General features: G+C 36.5%; 3 protein-coding genes across 6 annotated transcripts in view; 2 read left to right on the top strand and 1 right to left on the bottom strand.

Annotated features, from left to right (window-relative positions):
• The first annotated feature begins 677 nt into the window (after window positions 1-677).
• LOC100187109 (glutamate receptor ionotropic, kainate 2-like) lies at window positions 678-11,455 on the top strand. The gene is made up of 21 exons (XM_018812311.2): window positions 678-997; window positions 1,255-1,373; window positions 1,606-1,735; window positions 2,117-2,223; window positions 2,889-3,017; window positions 3,431-3,575; window positions 3,880-4,016; window positions 4,297-4,413; window positions 4,604-4,705; window positions 5,059-5,259; window positions 5,660-5,797; window positions 6,548-6,713; window positions 7,121-7,329; window positions 7,621-7,861; window positions 8,132-8,264; window positions 8,718-8,841; window positions 9,032-9,201; window positions 9,463-9,542; window positions 9,937-10,056; window positions 10,396-10,455; window positions 10,817-11,455. The coding sequence occupies exons 1-21, from the start codon at window positions 799-801 to the stop codon at window positions 11,029-11,031; spliced, it is 3,042 nt and encodes a 1,013-aa protein (XP_018667856.2). The 5' UTR covers window positions 678-798; the 3' UTR covers window positions 11,032-11,455.
• Window positions 11,210-19,382, bottom strand: part of LOC100182347 (solute carrier family 2, facilitated glucose transporter member 1-like) — a 10,346-nt gene continuing 2,173 nt past the window's right edge. Inside the window, exons 1-5 of one of the 2 annotated variants that reach the window (XM_002126245.5) lie at window positions 14,249-14,446; window positions 13,640-13,764; window positions 12,781-13,472; window positions 12,289-12,683; window positions 11,210-12,143 (exon numbers count right to left, since the gene is read on the bottom strand). In XM_002126245.5, coding sequence (XP_002126281.1) covers window positions 12,015-12,143; window positions 12,289-12,683; window positions 12,781-13,472; window positions 13,640-13,764; window positions 14,249-14,389 — 1,482 coding nt within the window. In that variant the 5' untranslated portion in view covers window positions 14,390-14,446 and the 3' untranslated portion in view covers window positions 11,210-12,014. Of the gene's footprint in view, window positions 12,144-12,288; window positions 12,684-12,780; window positions 13,473-13,639; window positions 13,765-14,248; window positions 14,447-19,382 lie in introns of those variants that run through there. The other variant, XM_026834772.1, reaches the window with a different exon arrangement.
• LOC100180013 (gap junction alpha-4 protein-like) overlaps window positions 16,764-19,382 on the top strand; it is an 8,175-nt gene continuing 5,556 nt past the window's right edge. For 2 of the 3 annotated variants that reach the window (XM_009860524.3, XM_018812292.2), the window contains exons 1-6: window positions 16,768-16,942; window positions 17,161-17,251; window positions 17,710-17,822; window positions 18,012-18,149; window positions 18,443-18,544; window positions 18,937-19,044. In XM_009860524.3, coding sequence (XP_009858826.1) covers window positions 16,910-16,942; window positions 17,161-17,251; window positions 17,710-17,822; window positions 18,012-18,149; window positions 18,443-18,544; window positions 18,937-19,044 — 585 coding nt within the window. In that variant the 5' untranslated portion in view covers window positions 16,768-16,909. Of the gene's footprint in view, window positions 16,943-17,160; window positions 17,252-17,709; window positions 17,823-18,011; window positions 18,150-18,442; window positions 18,545-18,936; window positions 19,045-19,382 lie in introns of all 3 variants that reach the window. The other variant, XM_018812291.2, reaches the window with a different exon arrangement.

Here is a 19,382-nt window from a genome sequence, read left to right as displayed (position 1 = left end):
TAAAGGTCCCTGAAATAAAATTCCTAGACAGTGCACTACCGCCCTCATGCCGCCGATTTGTTAAAAAATAGGGCGGGAGGCATTTCTTACGGGGAGGAATTATTGTTTTACACCGATAGAATGCAATTATGTTTATGTAGGTAAAAGTATGTGCTGTTTAGCTTTATAAATGTTAATATTGCTTAGAAACTCATATTTTCTACTAAATTTAGCAATTTAAAGTAAATAAGAAGGGAAATACCGTAGAAAACGATGTAAAAAAAATGGTTACTTCTTTTACTTTCACTCATCCGTTAATATCGCTTTGTACAAATGTATAGGCCTTATATTAGGGTGAGGTGCGCGTCAGGGCAGGCCAGAGAAATACTGGGGTTTACCTAATTTATTAAACTAATACAAATGATCTGGTTTTATGCATTCAAGCCGGTGTATATCTGATAAGGGCTTTTGTCTGATAAAAACACGCCTACCGCTAAGTCGGCGCTGTGTGTATGTATCAGCTCTAGAATTACCACAGTTATCCAAGTAAACTGTTAAATAAAAGACAGGTGGTTAAACTATTGACAGAATATAGACGTTTCGCCGTTATCGTTGAATTTTGAATGAATGAATGCAACTTATTTATTTACTTTAGCATGGCGAGGCAATGACAGTCGTTATATAACACGGGTGTTCTGTTTCATACGCCTCGTGCCCGCTTACGAGTTAGTACGTGTGTAACTTTGTGGGTAATGAACGCGATCTTTAACTTACTTTCAATGCTAAGTTATCCAATAAAATTTCCGGTTCAAAATCAAGATGATACCCAAGCCGCTGCCTATGTTTTTCTTGTGTCTACTACTTGGCCAAGCAAGCAGCAAGATCATTATACAGACAGCAGTAATATACGATGACTATTACGCTGATTCATTGCCAAGTTTCAGAAAAGCGATTGCAGATACAAATCTACATGTATTACATACGGAGTTTTATCAGAATAATATGACAAATATAGTAGGTAAGTCCTTACAGAGGATTTAGTTATTGAGATAGTAGAGGGGGGAAGATGGGACACCTTTAGCACATATTATCCAAATATTCTCGTGTTTTAAACAACTAACAACGGTCTATGGGAGTTGTGAAGATACAGTTTTGTAATTCTTTAACGGTTTTTGGGTCGGGAAAATATAATGAAAAGTGCCATCTTTCCCCAAACACTGTAAAAGTTTATTTAAGATGAGTAAATAAAAAGACTATTTTATTGTGACCTCCTAGAAACTATCACGGCCGAAAAAGTATCCAGTCTTTTCATACTTGCCAAGTTCATAAATTGTACAGCGATGGTGGAACTAAAGCAAGCTGTTACTGTATTCTTTATTGGGATGGTTCGACAGGTACGTACAGTACTGTATTGGCAAAATACACCGGGTTCGAGTCCCAGTTGTGGTACAATATTATCTATACTTACAGTGTGGTCCTAAAATATGCGTTTTGTAAGTACCCCAAGTTATTCTGTACATTTGAGGTCTTGTGGCACAGCACAGGGACTAGAGTTCACTTTATTGTATTAGCACCTACGTAAAGTAGTTTGTGTGACCCCGTGACGTAATCATGACGTCATTTCAGCACTGCGAACCGGGCGACAATTTTCTGATGTATATGTACCCATCACACTTCGACGTTATGGGAGCTATGTACGATGCTATAGAACAGTATCGATGGAAAACTGCCGCTGTATTTTACGATGAAAGTCGAGGTGATTACATAATTATAATAATACATTATATGCACATGCGCCGTGGGAAAGTTGTATTCTAGAGTTAAGGGTTCGAGGCTCGACGCTGTTACTACTGTGGGCGTATGTGTCATTGGGTAAAAGACACTTAAGAGTAGTTAATCCAACAGAGTGGTCCCTTACTAGTTGTCCAAGTTGTCAGTCATACGTTACAAACATATATAAACCCCAAAATAAATACTTATTATAGTTACATACTTGTTAACTCGTATGCGGGCATGAGGTGTAGGAAACAGAAAATCCGTATTATAACGACAGTCGTTGCACCGTCACGCCAGAACAAATAAATCACATAACACACATATACATCAACACTAATGATAATATTTTTATACTTCTTAGAGTTGGCTTTCGGATATCAAGATTTAGATTTAGCAAGACAGAGAGGAATTAACTTTAAGGTTTGGGTAATACCAGAAGATCAAGATAAAATGTGGGGAATTCTAAAGGTATGAAGGTGTATATAGTAGGGTGGGGAAGATGGGACACCTTCAGCACGTAATATCCAAACTTCCTGACCGTTTTTTAAACAATTAACAACGATCTATGGGAGTCGTGAGGATATCATTTTATAATTTTTAGAATGTTTTTGTTTACTAATAAATCGGTCAAGAAAATGAAATGAAAAGTTATCCCACCTTCCCCCACCCTATACTATATGTATAAAAATAACTAAAGAGCTGTATATATTTTTGCTTTAGCCAACGATTTTTAAATACAAGTCCTTATTTAAAACAATAGTTCCTACTAGGTTCGATTAAAACCCCTAATGTTTAATAGATATACCGGTATTGATTAACAAAAAAAAAACGACCAAATGGTTTACATTTACGTATTTAAGCATACTGACGTTTTTGCCTTATAATATAATGCGATAATATAACGAAACGCATATCAGCAAAAACATAACATCCACAAACATATTATAAGGAGATTGCGGCCTTATATGAACGCTTCAACGCTTATAAGTCAAATTATCAAATTAGTCAAGTTGTAAACTATAGCAACTGATTTATTATGGTTTTATTATTGAACACTATAGTTACAAATTTGCTTGGCTATAATTAATAACAATATCCTAATTACCAAAAATGTAACAAGTTTTCTTCTATAGTCTGTACGGTTGCTGGGATACAGGACTTATATTCTGGCATGCGATTACAAGATTGCTACTTCTGTTTTAACAAAAGCCGTGTTTTTGTCAATGGTTAGCGAAGTCAATCATTGGATGTTACCGAGCATTGTAAGTTGTTATATAACTTTCTTTATCCTTGCGTGCTGGGAAAACGAAAGACGTTATAACATGGGTGTTCTGTTTTATACACCTCGTGCCCGCCTATGAGTTACCACCTATGTAACTTTGTGGGTTTTATTTATTTTATTTTTTTACGTGTGGCCGACAATCTGACAACCTATTAGTGACCACTGGGTTGAAGCAAATTGTCGTTATATAGTTGCCATAGACACGCTGCATGACTACATACCCACTGTCGAGCTGACAAACTGTATACATGCGACGCGTTATAACCTATATATTGTAACCTTTCACAAAATAACGCTAATTTAAATGCGCCCCATGCCCTTTGTCGAGGTCTACCAAAACCCACAGCCTGTTATATGAAATATTAAAAAAATGTTTCTATTATGACGTCACAGGAGATGCACCCGCTTTTGCTTCAGGATTTTCTGGAATCGAGTGTCAGACTGACCGTGATAAGCGCGAAAATAATTCGCGACGTTCTCGAAAGGAACTATGTGTATGAGAACTCTGAACGCCATGCGAGGGACGAAGTTATTACTGGTGACGTCATTGGTTACTTTATGACGTCATGAATTATTTCGTCATTGGCGAATAATTTTAACAAAATGTATTTTTATGACTGTTTTAGCCGTAGCGTCATAAACACAGATGATGTCACTTTTAATCATAGCGTTATCAACGTTTATGAACGTCACTTTTATGCATGACGTCATCATTACCAAACGATTTCACTTTGACCCATGACGTCACTACACTTTTGACCATGCCATTATTAAAATTGAATGATGATACTTTTAAAATGACGTCATCGTCATTAAATGACTTTTGTTTTACATATATACAGCAATCACGACAGATGCTTTCAACCGGATCCGTAGATCGTGCGACGAAGCTATTGCTATTGGTTGTTTCGATATTCCGTTGTCGGAGGACAGTCAGTGCGGAATTGATCAGGGAGCAAAAAGTTTCTCACTCGGATCGGTAGGTGGCGCTAGTGGACATGATAGTAATGTGGCACGAGGGGTACATGTTCGAGGCACGATGCTGCATCCTTTAGGGGTGAATGTGTCATTGGCAAGACACTTAACGGTCATTAACTTATAGATAGTCAGCTATTGATACAAAATCATCACCCACAAAGTTATACATATGATTTTTCGTAAACGTACGAGGTGTATGAAACAAAACACCCGTGTTATAACGACTGCCATTGCCCCACCATGATAGAATAAATAAGTTACTTTCATTCATCTATTCTCAGTATTACTCTGTTGGAACATGCACTGAAATGTACATGCGAGGCTTGAAAGAAATCGGACCGACAAGAATCGAATTTTTGGAGCACCATCTCGAGAATGAAAAAGGCACAATGAGCCTGGTCAGTTATATAGTAGGAGTATCACAAAGTTAAATGACTTTGCGTTTTTACTTTCTTTTTACTTCTCGTTATAAATACGGGTGTTCTGTTTCATACACCTCGTTCCCGCTTACGAGTTACCCCGTATGCAACTTTCTAAATTAACTTTTGATTAAAGTAAAAACAACTAAAATCTTTTTTTCTAATACAGCAAGGTTATTGGAAAGACAAGTCATTCGAACCAGGTTACATTCCATTTGTACAAGCTGCAGTTGTGTTTCCTGAAGATCCGTTAAAAGTTGGAATCGTATACGTAAGTAACATTTAATAAACAAACAAAAATTATTGTTATTGTATGTTATTATTCTATTAAAATGATGATAAAAACTTTGTTTAGACAAATATGAGAAAAATTCGACTTTTACGCAACTAAATTTTCTGTTTAATTAACATATAGTAGGATGGGGGAAGATAGGGCACTTTTTCATTTTATTCTCTCGGCCCATTGGGTAGTAAATGAAGAACATTAAAAAAACTTTAACCCGTATCCTCACGACCCCCATAGATTGTTTAAAACACGACCAGGATATTTGAATATTATATGCTAAAGGTGTCGTATTTTACCCCACCCCACTATATTTCTTTTACGCAATGATGACATCACAGGAGCTACCTTGGGTCAAATGGCACGTCAACGAGCTGACGTCAGAGACTACGTATGAAGGGTTTTTAATCGATCTACTGGAAACTTTATCTCGGCGACTTAACTTTAAATACGAGTTATATTGGAATGAGAAAGTTGGGCCTAACAGAGGCAATGAAAAAGAAGTGGACGCAGAAGTGAACAGACTGCTAGAAACCAAACAGGTTGAGTCGTTAAGGATGACTGTATATTAGGCATTCGTGGTATGGTGGTTAGTTCGTCTGTTTATCGGAAATATTAATAATCACCTACATAGTTACATGTGGTAACTCGTATTCTAAGTGAGCATAAGGTGTACGAAACTCAACACCCGTGCTGTAACGAATGTTGATGGCCGGCATGCGAGGATAAATAAGTTACATTTATTTATACACAAACGGGTGGATAAGTTATGCCGGGTTACGGCCTACGATATATCCTATTTCTAAAGTGCCTCTATGAAAATGATACATCGAGTTTTAACTCGGCAATGAGCATAGGGTACACCCTCTGCGCCTAGTGCATTAAAAACTATTCTAAAACCTATAACAGTATAATCATATAATTACCTTTGCATATTTTTAGGTGGAATTTGTCCTTTATACTCGTCCTATTCTCGGTGGCAAACTTGGTAAAGAAGAATTATCAATTGCATTTCAGCAAGTGTCCTACTACATGGTAACACTCGCTTCTGGAAACGACGTACCAGTTAATATATGGCAGGTACGATGCAATAATTTTGTCTTAAAAAATCATGTGTCCTACTATAATAGATATAGTACTGTGGGGTAAGATGGAATACTGTTAGGTTCTGAATCCCATGTTTACTGATCTTGTTTTAACAATTAACAATGCTAATTTATAGAGTCCTAGGCTACGGTTATATAATTCTGTAAATATTCTTTGTTTACTACCAAATGGGACGATAATAGAAAATAAAAGCACCTCTCACCCTACCTCACGCAACTACAAGTTATGCCTATCTCGAACTATATAAACTACCTATCTTATATTGTAATAGCTATTGTAGCCTTTGATAGTTTGGCATATATGACTGCTCGCGTAACTGACCTGCTATTCCTAAACTGAAACATTCGTGAAAACACGCAATCAAATAATCAACACTGCAGCGCAAGACACAGGCCTTTTACATTGTAAAATACGAATGCGCCAATGGCAATTAACACACCCGCATTATAACTTGACGTGATTAAAATAGAACACGTTTCAAATAAAACACAAATACGTTTTACAACTATATGACATTCATAAAAGTTATTTTCCGCGCGCAGGCTATGGGACAATACGGACCAATTATTAACCTAATTGGGTTAAGAAAAGAGAATGGGAGAATCGACCATCTTACCCCAGCACCCTAACTATATTATTTTTGAAATAGTTGTATTTTTACTTATATGTACTTTGCATTTAAACCAAAAAATGGTAAATTTTAAACAATTCCCTTTCTTATAGTTTCTTGCACCTTTTACGTTCGATTCTTGGTTTGTGCTATGGGCATCTTTAATCGTTGTGAGTATATTCCTTGCTGTTGTGAATCATTTCAACCCATTTGAGTGGCGCAAGATGGCGCTAGACGACACGAATGATGACGTAGGGGTAGAGGAATTTAATAGACTAGGTGAAAAAATAATTAAAGACGTTTTTAACGTTTAACACCCAATACTAGATGTAACACATTTATTCTTGTTTAAACACGGATGTATTCATAAATACAAATCCTCACTGTAGGGTTATAACATAGGTTTTGTTTTCTATCTCTAATATGCCGTGATACATGATATAGTACTGTGGAATATAATGTTTGCATTTATTATCTCGTATTTTCCAATCGTGTTTTTAACAATTAACAAGGTTATTTTAGAATCGTGAGAATACGGTATATAGTTCTGTAAATATTTTTTGTTTACTACACAAATGTGACAAGAAAATGGAATAAAAACATGTCCCATTTTACCCTATACCCTACTGTAATAAAAAAAATTATCGTATTTAAGTGAAAACACATTAATTGTATATATTACCCAGGGTTCGGCAATAGCATTTGGATGGCATATGGTGGTCTTGTACACCAAGGTGTTGACATAGAACCACGTTCATATGCAGGCCGTATGATCACTGGAACGTGGTGGTATTTCACTATGTTAGTAATAGCAGCATATACTGCTAACTTAACAGCTTTCTTAACTCAAGAGTTTTCGGAGGAAGTAGCGTCACTGTCAGAGTTATTGGATCAAGTAAGATTGTTTTTTTTTTTATAGAACAGTTTATATTATTCAGTGGTTATAACGCGACAGCCTGTAGCCCAGACGGTACGGGTGCAAAGCTCGACGCTTCTATACTATTGTGGGCGTATGTGTCGTTGAGCAGGACACTGGAAGGCTATTGCTCCAACCCAGTGATCACTTGTGTCTAAATTGTCAGTCATACATTAAAATAGTCTAAATAATCATTCACAAAGTTACTACCTGTAAACTAGCCATTGTCATATACCATGCAATTTCACATTACAAAACTTTTAATTCTAGCCACACTACGACTATGGGACTACAGCAGATGCTCATATTATGACGTATTTTCTACCCCATGCTGAAACACATCCCTTCACTACAGTATGGCAACATCTAAAAACTAACCCGGCAAACGTGTTCAATACAACCGCTGAAATATTTGAGAGAATTTCCCAAGGCGGGTTCTACTACCTTGCTCCTTTCAGAGAAGTGGCAAAAGCAGAGCAGCAAGACTGCTTATATTCAAGGGTGGGCGAAGGTATTTATTTGTAGCTTTTATATCATTGCTCTTTGCGAAATTGTCGCTTTGTGTAGGTGTTGGAGTAATGGGCCAACTGTTGCCTATACACCCCAGTATATGTACCATGCCCTTCGGGTTTTACACATATAGAACGCAATACTTCAACAAGAGAAATTCATTAAACAATATCTAGTAAATACATAACCAATTAACAGGACCTCACCCATATAGAATAGAACATGCAGTTTTTTAGTCTAAAACTTTCCTATCGGTAAATTTACATTACAGGTTTCTGGGATTACCAATATGCTCTACCGTTTCAAATCAGTTCTCGCTACACAGCTGTATTCAGTGATGCCATTGCATCGTTACGCGATGACGGTACACTACACGAGTTAGAATCAAAATGGTTTAATTTCAGGTAAACCATAAACAGTAAATATTTTCAAAATTTATATAATAATTTGGTGTATAGATTGGTGCATATATACTGAGCTAAATATGCCGTTCTTATTGTTTTGTTCAAATACCGTTTTCGTGTTTACGTCACCTACATTTGCACTCGTAACGATTTGACTTTAGTTCCCCTTAAATATGTACTGATTCAACATGATTTGACGTAACACAGATTCCTTCGGACTAAAAGTGTTTTGTTTTAAAACTATGGCCTAAACCCTAGGCCCTATATACCAAAGGCCTCGCACATATATAGGGTAGAATTAATAGCTTTTCAAAGCAAACTATGGCTAAATTTAAAACCAAACGCCAAATAAAGCCAAACAACACAGTAAACTTGGTATACGAGTTGTCGGCATTGTGCAATGTGATATACAATGGTGTGTGCTTATTTGACAATCTGTTTTACTTTACAAAGGACCGAATGCACCGAATCATCTTTCGATATTGAATCAAACCGACTCGGAATCGGTAATTTGGGAGGAATGTTTATCTTACTTGTGATTGGCTCATTCCTATCGCTGATGGTGCATTATGGGGAGGTGAGCGACGTCACGATGAGGTGTATATGATGACGTCATAACCACGTGTATACATTGCGATGTCTTCGTCAATGTATACTTTAAACTCGCATTAGGTGTCCTAAGTCGTATTTTACAAAATCACGAATTTGATTGGGATGTGACGTCATTAATAACGTATAGTTTGACCTCATAATGTCATCTGTCACAGGTGCTGTGGTCGCGTCGTCGGAAATTAAAATACTTCCGGAACAAAAGCGAGAAGAAAGAGACGAAAGATGATCTCGTGACTGAGATGAGGAAGAAGAGAGAGCAAGAGAAGAAGGAGCTAAATCAGCAACTAGAAGAGTGGGAGGGAGGGTACGATTACTGGGTTAACAGGTGATATAACTGTTTATATAGAAACTATTGGGTTAATTGGTGAATAGCATACATGAATAGGCTGTGACAGTTAAAGTATAATTGTTTGACTAAGGCTATGAAGTTCACATAATGGATAAATTAAAGTAGCTTGTTTGTCAACGACAGTCCTAATAACACGGGTGTTTTGTTTCATACTCACACGTGCAAATTTGTGAGTAAAATCATAGTAATACAAGTAGGTTAAATCATAAGTAGTAGACTAAAGTTGATATTTTTTAGGATGGACCGCATTAATAAAACATTGGAGACAATTGATGAACAAACTAAGCATCATAAGCGTAAGATCACTGGAAGATCTGGTAGGTACCACAATCCAATTAAGACTATTATAATAATGAAGTATTTCCTTCCAAAAAAATATTTTTAAAGGGTTAAAATTTATTTTTAAAGGGTTAAAAGGCTTAGTTGTAAACGTTGGTAAAATAAAAAATAAAAAAATTATCTTAACTTTACTATATTTGAAGCCTATATATATATATACCCCAACGTCGAAACGTATAAATCGGTAACTAATTTGTTAACAGTAAATGCAATGCAAACTTTTAAGTGGAATACGTTGGTCCCAGTAGGCACGGTATATATATCTTAAAGATTTGTCCATTCTGATAGTGCAGCGTTATAGTTACTTTTTTAGTACAACTTTAGTTACATTGTTTTAATTACAACTTAAGTTTTTATACTTTTTAAATATAGAGTCCGATTCTGAAGACGAAGATAACCAAGACTTTAACTGGTGGACAGGTGCGTATCAAAATATGACTCAAGCCATATCTGGAAGAGCTCATAAAGAAGCAGAACTACAAAGAGACACAGGTGAAAAAAATTGTCTCCATTTCGTAGAAATTCTCGAATTATATAGGAATACAGGCTGGAAGTTGACATGTGCGAGACAAATCGTCCAAAACAGAAAATGTTCAATTTTAACTTGATTTGTAGTGTGCGTAAACGCGCGAACTTATACCAAACTGTACTTCTTATACCCTTGATAGATTTTTTATAGTCATACGTCCTTATTTGCACTGACGATTTTGGTACGTTACAGTTTAACGTTACGGTTTTTCTTTATAAGCTATGTATTCTATATGAATAAATCTACTATATATGTCTTAAAGACTTAAGCTATACATAAATTTAAATACAAAATTCTTTCAGTTTTGGCGGAAAATCCCGACGAAACGGATATCCAAACAGAAGATGACGTCACCATTTCAGGTAAATACATATTTACAAATGTGAAAGTGAAACACCGAAAATAGCTGAATATTTAAAGAATAACAAACACGAAATGGCGTTCGATTATACAAGGGCGGGTCATACGGCGAGGAACGCCATGGGACTTTGGATTTAGACCAGCACAGTAAGCTCATTTCGACAACGGCTGTATATAAAAATAACCACTTTTAATTACAGAAAATAGAGTATACTGTGGGGTAAGATAAATGCCGTTGGCACTTAATGCCCAATATTCCCCCAAAATGAAAACATGGACGCCAATAATTTATAAACACCATCTTACGCCACCTTAATATATTATGCATCAACAGAAATCAAATATACAGCTTATTCCACTTAGGTCTGGACAACTTTAGTTCAATATGCCCCCCAGAGTTCCAGGACGCCCCTGACCCCCAAACTGAAACCGAAACCAAATCAACGCCCATGACGTCACCGGCTGCTGACGTAACCGTGACGTCACCGGCTGTCGAGGAACGACGACAGCAACTCGGTCGCCTCGGAAGAATGCTAAGTTTTAAAGAAGGGCGAAAGAATTACGACCAATGGGACTAATCTTATACGCGTGTCTGTAACTCATTGCGAAAGACAACAACACATTTTAAATGCCTTCGAAAACTTTATTTTGAAAATATTTAAATGGTCCTTTTTCACCTAATTGGAAAATATATAAAATGGTTTTAAGTAACAAAAATTGAATACCTTTTTAAACACGCACTTTTAGCACTTTTGGTTACGTATAAAATGCAATGGTAGCTATAATTTTGAAGCACAAACAACAAAAATGTGATTGAAATGGCCTATAGTGAGTCTTAACACGCTGGGTTATAAATGCCCAAATCTTTGGTGCAATAATTTTAAAAAATAACACCTATAAATGGAAGTTTAAAAATTGATTAAAATATCTGATGTGTACATATATATATCAATTAAAATAGTGTAAATATATTTGCTGATTTATAAGCAATACATACACGAGTGATAGTTGCGGTTCATCATTACTAAGAAAGCCCGCAGTATTTAATGAACTGGAAAGAACATTAAAATGCTCTTAGGTGATGCGCGCGGTTTTAAATTTAGAAAACAAATGTGGTTTCGGATTTTTTTTCTTCGTAACGCAAACCGGTATACATTGTTTGTAATCAGGTCACGCGTAAATTAATACTTTTGCGGTTGCGTAGCCATATTAGATTAATGGCAATATGTCAAAGGGAAAATGCCACCGGAAATACAGCAACTAAACGGAGACGTAGTTCTTGCGTGCGTTTAAGACACGAATTGGTGTCAGTTCTACATTTTGGGAAACTTTGCAGTGAAGCAATAACGACAAAATGATGGAGCTTTTAAATAAACCATTAGGAAATAATACACTAACAGTGCAATGCTGGTTGGAATTTGCATGAACTTGCGAATGAATGAACTTCGGGCATCTATATTTCACTATACTCCACAACAGCACAGAAAGCACTCATGCCTTACGAGTTAGGACTGAGTGTTTTATAACACTAAGAAAGCACATTAAGCCACGTGTGTTTGAGTTACACCTCTTGTTTCGCTACTTCCAGCATTGGCGTGGAGTCGACATCGGGGTCTTTTGCTAACTGACGCTGGATTTCAGCGGCCGATTTCCCGCGGGTGTCCGGAACGACCCGGAAGATGAAAGCAATCTAAAACAAGCACATTATAATAGATTGCCCAGAAAGTTATCATACACCATCAAGCCTGCTATGCCCAATTAATAAAACTATTTCACATGCACTGTGTTACGGGAACGAGGATTACTGCTACACAATATATGTTAGTTGTACGTACCACAAGTAAAATAAGAGCCAGGAACAAAAGGTAAGTAAATCCTCCTGTGGCCTGAAGCATATATGGAGCTCCGAAGGACACAATTGATCCTTCACACCAAAACACAATTCCTGCAACCCATAACGCTGAAGGTCGGACAACTTGAGTCGTTAGTTCGGAGGAGAGGGAGAAAAAAGTTAAAGATGGACCGATTGCTACGCCGGCAAGATAAATGACAGTAGCAACAACGCTTAAGTAAGCCATTGATGGAATAGCTTTACCAAATGTAGCGATTGCAAGTCCTATTAACGCTACAGAGCTAACGCTTAGGCCTGTAAGCATACTGGTTCGGCCCCCAACGCGTAAAAGAAAGAAAGTACCACAAAATGAAGCGAGAAGGGAAAATCCGAAGGTACCTGTAATGTACGAAAGGTGTTATATTACAAACCGACAAACTAGCCTAAGGATTTATTACACTCTTTGTAAGTTTAATAGTATTTTCTTTGTACTTACCTATTGAAGCATAGGTCGCGTATTCCTTTGGTATGTTCGCGTTTATAAAGATATCATCAGTGTATTGAGAAATAAGCTGGATGCCGACTGCCTGTAAAGAACTCATAAGCATAATACATACAAGAAGTTGCATTCGGTACTTTGGGTCTTTGGCTATTTGAACTACACTAGCTTTTTCAACGGAAGCATCAGCTGCAATTTCTTCTTTTAAAGCTTGAAGTTCTTTTTCTAAAACATCCGGGCTGCCAGTCCGAAGTTTTGTAAGCAAAGCCAACGCCTCTGAATCCCGTTGAGCTTCTGGCTTGTTTTTCTGCCGTAATAAATACGGTGGTGTCTCAGGTAGCCAATAGTAGCAGACCACATAGACTACTGAAAAGAGTCCAGGGATAATCATAAAGTAAGGCCATAGTTCTTCGCCACCCATTACTTTTACATGGCCGATTCCATTCCCAAGCAAAGCACCGAGTTGTATAAGCCATCCGGAAGGACTCTGCCATAGGAAAAGGGTCTGTCGGTTAGCTGTTTCCGCAATGTACAGAGGGCAGGACGCAAAAGCCAAGCCACGCGAAATCCCAGTCAGAAAACGGCCGACAATGAGGATTTCGTAAGAGTTGAGTATAGGCGGCATTGGGCCCATACATATTGCAGATATAATCATGACAACGTGAACTGACAGCATGTTTTCCTTTCGACTGTAACACAAAGAATAAAAGAAGTTTACCAGTCTGTATATTCGGAATACGCGTACATGTATTTAGCTGCGAGAAGATATTTTGTTTACTTTTTATCCTTATAACTTATTCTATTATCTCTTGGTCTTTGAAATTAAGTCTGGTCAACACAAACAAAAAACATATACCTAAGCTTCGCCATCAAGAATCGCACTATTATAGAGCCGACCACTGTACCGACGATAAGCATGGCTTGTGACAATGTGATGATAAGTTTTGTGAAGGCGGCGCTTGCTGGTTCACCATAGCGGATCTGAAAAACATGGTGTAATCGGTTACTGTGTACGAATACAGTTGTAACGCAGCACATATATAACTATATACACCAATAAATAATAACCCCGAGTTCAAAGGCTTAAAAAAGGGCCACGAACAATGAAAGGTCGAGAAAAACTTTTCTTGGCATATAATGGTGTCAAACTACATAAAATAGACGACCAACAGAATAAGATTGAAACACACCGATCATTAATTCCCCCAGGCACTTCCTACAGTAGGCCCATGTGCCTGACAGCTATTTAACATTTCCTATTCAATTTCTAAATTGGTAACGTTGAGTACAACGCACAATTATAGAAAGGACCAATCTAGAAAATTATGAAACTAAACATTAGAGCTTCGGATACCAAACCGATTCTTAATATTTAACAGTGTAACAACTTTTAAAAGGCATGCCTATTATGATTTTAAGCGGGCGATGTTTAAAATCACTCATCCCTATGACGTCATAAACTTACCACGTGGCTGCTATTTATAAACACTTCAATAGAAGCTTTGGTCGGGTTTAGTGCAGCTAATACCATGCCAAAACTTACAAAAGTTGTAATTTCTGTTACTAACATCACAAACACACAGTACGGCGTGTTGATTTTTATCATTTTTTAAATGTTTTCTGTTTACTTTCCAGCCATAAACTCTATAAGAAACAAAGAATGTTAAAACTGTCATTATAAACAGAACTGGCGCACTAAATTATATTGCCAATGGAAGCGCAAACGCTGTAACACACAATATATAAGCAACATAACCTTTCTCAAGGGAGAAAAGGTCTACACCGCCCATAATTTAACAATTCAGGCCAATTTCTTTTTTTACGGCTTCTTCTTACGAACCGTTTGAATAAAATTGTCCCGCCTCACGTTTAAATTGCTTCCTATTATGACACAATAAACGCTCCAGCTGCTGCTTTTAGTACTGTTGGCAGAATACTAGACCCTAGCTTCTGCTCAACTAAGACATCGACTACAAATGCAACATAGCCTATACACAAACCTTTTGATGTCACGCCACATTGAGTTGGTGGAAAACTAGACACTAGCTTCTGCCTAACTGTATAAGACCTCGACTAGAAATACAACATATACACAAACGTTTTAATGTCACGCCACGGTGAATGTAAACAATTTATGGCAAACTTGTTTGACTTATCCTGCCTGCCTTGTACTGCATTGATACTAACGTCTGTCAGTACACGTTATTACATGACCAGGATCTAAAATGACCCTGCAAAACTTATTTACACTATATTAGCTACACCAATATTGACACTGCCTTAACTAGGGTTGCATATGGACATGGAACGCCTAATGAGCTTCCTATCCTGTAGTTAACTACTTATCAACCACAATGTCTGCCACGCAACAACACAAGCCTATGTACTGTACTGTACTATACAACTGCTATACAACTTGATACTCTAGAAGCGTCTACACTACATCCTGCACTCTGCACTTTGTGCACTATACACCATCACGCAAACGAAACGGTCCGAACCTGCTCTGGCGACTGACCAGGCTTTAAACAATGAATTCCTCAAACTCCATTCAAGCGTATCTAACCTTTTTAATCCACACTTGAGAGCTCGAACAGGATTCTGCTCACGTAATAGTTGCCTATTATATCACAATACGTTTTGAGATATGGCTATTTATGGCTAATTAGCATGTTTTCCTGACTTGCTTATTATTAATCGTAATACATCTGTTATTTTAACTTGCAATTTAAACATAGCGTTTTAATTATTAGAGTACTGGTGTACAAATACCTGCGTTACAGGCTTTTGTGATTTATAAAAATGCATGAATACAAATCGGCATTTGTTTGCAAAACACATTTGAACCCCCGGGCTAAATTATTTTATACGGAAATGTCTATATATATAACATATTCAAAATTGGCTTTAGACTTGTATAAAGGGCGAGTTATGTCTTAATTATGGTGCATACGTAGAGACTATATATAACATAGCAGCGTTTTCAAATTTATCTGCATTTTACCACCATGCAAGAGTGATTGCTTATCATTTGTTTGTAAAATACGCAGAATTTTACCAAGAAATCAAGATTACGCAGGCTTTACAAGCCGGCAAGGTCCGAAAACCGACCACGGAAGGAGTTACATAACGTTATATACCCTCTACAGCATTGCAATATTCCTTCATACTTGTTTGCACATGTTATAGCCACTTTGTCCCCGTTAAAACATAAAATATTAGGTTATTTTTATAACGGAAGTACGAAACAATCGTGGAATAATGCCGATTATGAAGTAACTGAAAATGGCTAAACTGTACATACCTATTCCAGTTTTAGAACATTTGGTTATACAGAAGCAGGTACGATTTTGCACCTAATTATTGGTTAAACTGCCTATAAGACTAGTAGCTTATCGTGTATACTATATGCAGAAGATCAGCCGCAGCAAATACAGTCAGCTTAGCCGTATAATAGCGCATCTACCAGTCTTTCTCAAGTTTTTTGGGGGGGGGCTACCAAACCGAAATATTAGGCCTACATTCATAAAAGCTTTAGTGACGCAATTTTTAAAACTACATTTCACACAACTTAAGCGAACAGCAATAACAAAGACTTAACTATAATAACAACAAAACCCGAAAACTATACCGCTATTTAGACGTTTAGTTATGACTTATAAACGGCGACTTCTGTTGTGTAAAACCAAGATTATTTTTACACAGTTTTTGCCTATATCTTCTTGCCTATTTTTTTGCTCAGATTCCTGCTAATTTATTAATATTTAATACTGCAGTATTTATTACAAACGATCTGTGTGCTGTTTTTTTCCAACCTGACCCAGGGTTCGAGAATAAATGCTATAAAGATATTTTTAAAAACACCCAAACGCCTACCAGATGTTAATCGCTATTAAATTACCTCATACTAAAATATCAAATAACTCCTATAATAATATTATACCAGCATCGATTTTTATATTGCTTTTTGGCGATAATTTGAATACAGGGTTTGTTTGTGCTCGCTCGTTAAAAATATATCTGCTTACTGGATACTCAATTACAGAAACATAATTTACACGAAAATAACTATCTTTCTGTGTGTTTTAGTGACGATTTGTTTTAAGTATATGTAATACAGTACATAATGTGGCCATTACTACAAAAAATCTCGGAACAGGTTAGTAATTTTATGTACAACCTTTTCTTCTTTAAATTAAAAATTAATTTTGGATAAAATGACGAGGCGCGTGAAACAGAACAAACGTGATAACCGCTGTCGTTGCTCCACCACGCAAGAATAAATAAGTAATATTCGTTCATTTTATCATTTATACACATACACCATTAAATTAAAAAAGTAGTATCGTCAACCTTTTATTAAAATTAATATTTTAGGTAACAAGGTACGAAACCGTTGTAGGGCCGGTGTGGCATGTACTTGTGTTTCTCTACCGCCTTATAGTGGTAATTACTGTCGGGGGCGCAGGTAAGTTTGTGAAACATAGCATAAATGGCTCATAGAAATTACCTGTGTATAAACTATCCGTAGTTAAAGTTTCAAAAGCTTTGGTCCTAAAATTCTGGACCCTAAAAGTGTAACTATAGCTTATGTTGTGTATGGAGTTTACCTTATACGCATTTTTCACTGACGTGTTTTATTTATTGCCGTTTGCTGTTAAATCCTTTCTCTTCGTTGTTTAAATATAGTAGGATGGGGGAGACGGGACACTTTTAGCACACATATCTGAACAATTAACAACAATCTATATAGGAGTCATGAGGATACGTTTTAATTCTTTAAATTTTTTTTGTTTACTACTAAATGGGACGGAAAAATAGAATGAAAAGGTGTCCCATCTTCCCCACCCTACTAAATTTTGTTTTTTTGATGTTTTGAGTTATCATTAATGCGACCATATTTTTCTTTAAAAAATGTATTTCTAGTGTACGGAGATGAGCAGTCTGCTTTTAAATGTAGTCAAAAAATCCCAGGGTGTGAGAACGCTTGCTATAACAGCTTTGCCCAAATATCTCATTTACGGTTTTGGGCATTTCAGGTAAATTATAAAAAAAAACTTTGCTTGTGCCCTGTTATTTATGGTTGAATAAAAAAATGACAATATATATATATTATAGTTACATATATAAAAATATGTAAATAGGCTTTGTTTACTACAAAATGGATCAAGAAGAGAAGGAAAAAATATGTCTTATCTTACCCCACCCTACTATAACTAAATTCTCAGATACTTGCGATTACAACACCGACTGTGTTTTTCAACTTATACTCGAGCTTTGTTTCTGGCGAGATCCGTAAATTAAAATCGTCTGAGGAACAACTACGAATTGTGGAAGATAAAAGAGACGGGCAACTTACACTAACTGTGAGTTAAAACTACGAACTCTTTACCCCACCTTTTATCCATAGTGTATTTTAACGACGAACGTTTTGCTGTATATATTTCTTTCTATTTACTACTGTCGAAAGTGCTAAAGTCTTGGTAAAATACAACATAATTTGGCGAATGCAATATACTTTGGCTCTGCTTGTTTGAATAGACACCTAACAGCAAGGTAAAAGTTGTTTGGCTTAAAATACATATAGTCACACCAGTGTTTCAAAAATTGGGGTAACCTATCACCCTCAACACCCCTAACGTTACGCCTATGTCTACAGAACACATTGTCAGAGAGGGAAATCGGAAAAATGACGCGAAGAAAAAGAGGGATTGGTAACCTGAAAGTGAAACTCGTTTACTCTGACAACGAAATAAAAGAGGCAAGCCATATATATATATATATATTAGGGTGGAGAAAGATGAAACACCTTTTTATTCTATTCCCTCGTCCTATTTAGTAGTAAACAAAGAACATTTAAAGAATTAAAACCGTATCCTTACGACGTCTATATAGACAGTTGTTAATTGTTTAAAACACGATCAGAATATTTCGATATTTTGTGCCAAAGGTGTCCCATTTTCTCCCATCCTATTATATGAGCTGTTATTTTCGCATTGAAACACACTAGAAATTCGGCGTTTTTTCCCTAACTTATATATTACATTTTTACATTTTGATTTTCCTATGTTAGGTTTTCCAGCAACTTTTTTGACATTTTTTATAAATCATGCTGCTTTCTCATAAGGTATTAATTGCGTTATGTTTTTATAGGTTCCAGTTACGAACAAAATCAAAGCAGCGTACTACGTGAGCGTATTATTGCGATTGGTTTTAGAAGGGGGTTTCATTTATCTTGGATATGTTTTGTACAATATCCCGGTAAGTGATAGAGTACTGCTGTTGGGCGGGATAGGACACCTTTTGCACATAATTTCCAAATATCCTGATTGTGTTTTAAACAACAACGGGAAGTCGTAAGGATACGGTTTTATAATTCTTTGAATATTCTTTGTTTACCACCAAATGGGACGAAAAAATAGAATAAAAGGTGTCCCATCTTCCCCCAACCAATATATAAGAATCGTTTATAATTGCAGTATCGTTCTGTAGTGCTGTACTGTAATATATTATAACTTTATAGTCTATTAGCTTATCATATGTTTATAGTACTGTGGGGTAAGATGGATACCGTTCATAATATCCCATGTTTTATAACA

This window comes from Ciona intestinalis, chromosome 6 (assembly GCF_000224145.3).
Source record: "Ciona intestinalis chromosome 6, KH, whole genome shotgun sequence".
Classification (NCBI taxonomy): domain Eukaryota; kingdom Metazoa; phylum Chordata; class Ascidiacea; order Phlebobranchia; family Cionidae; genus Ciona; species Ciona intestinalis.
This window is presented reverse-complemented; position numbering and strand designations above follow the sequence as displayed.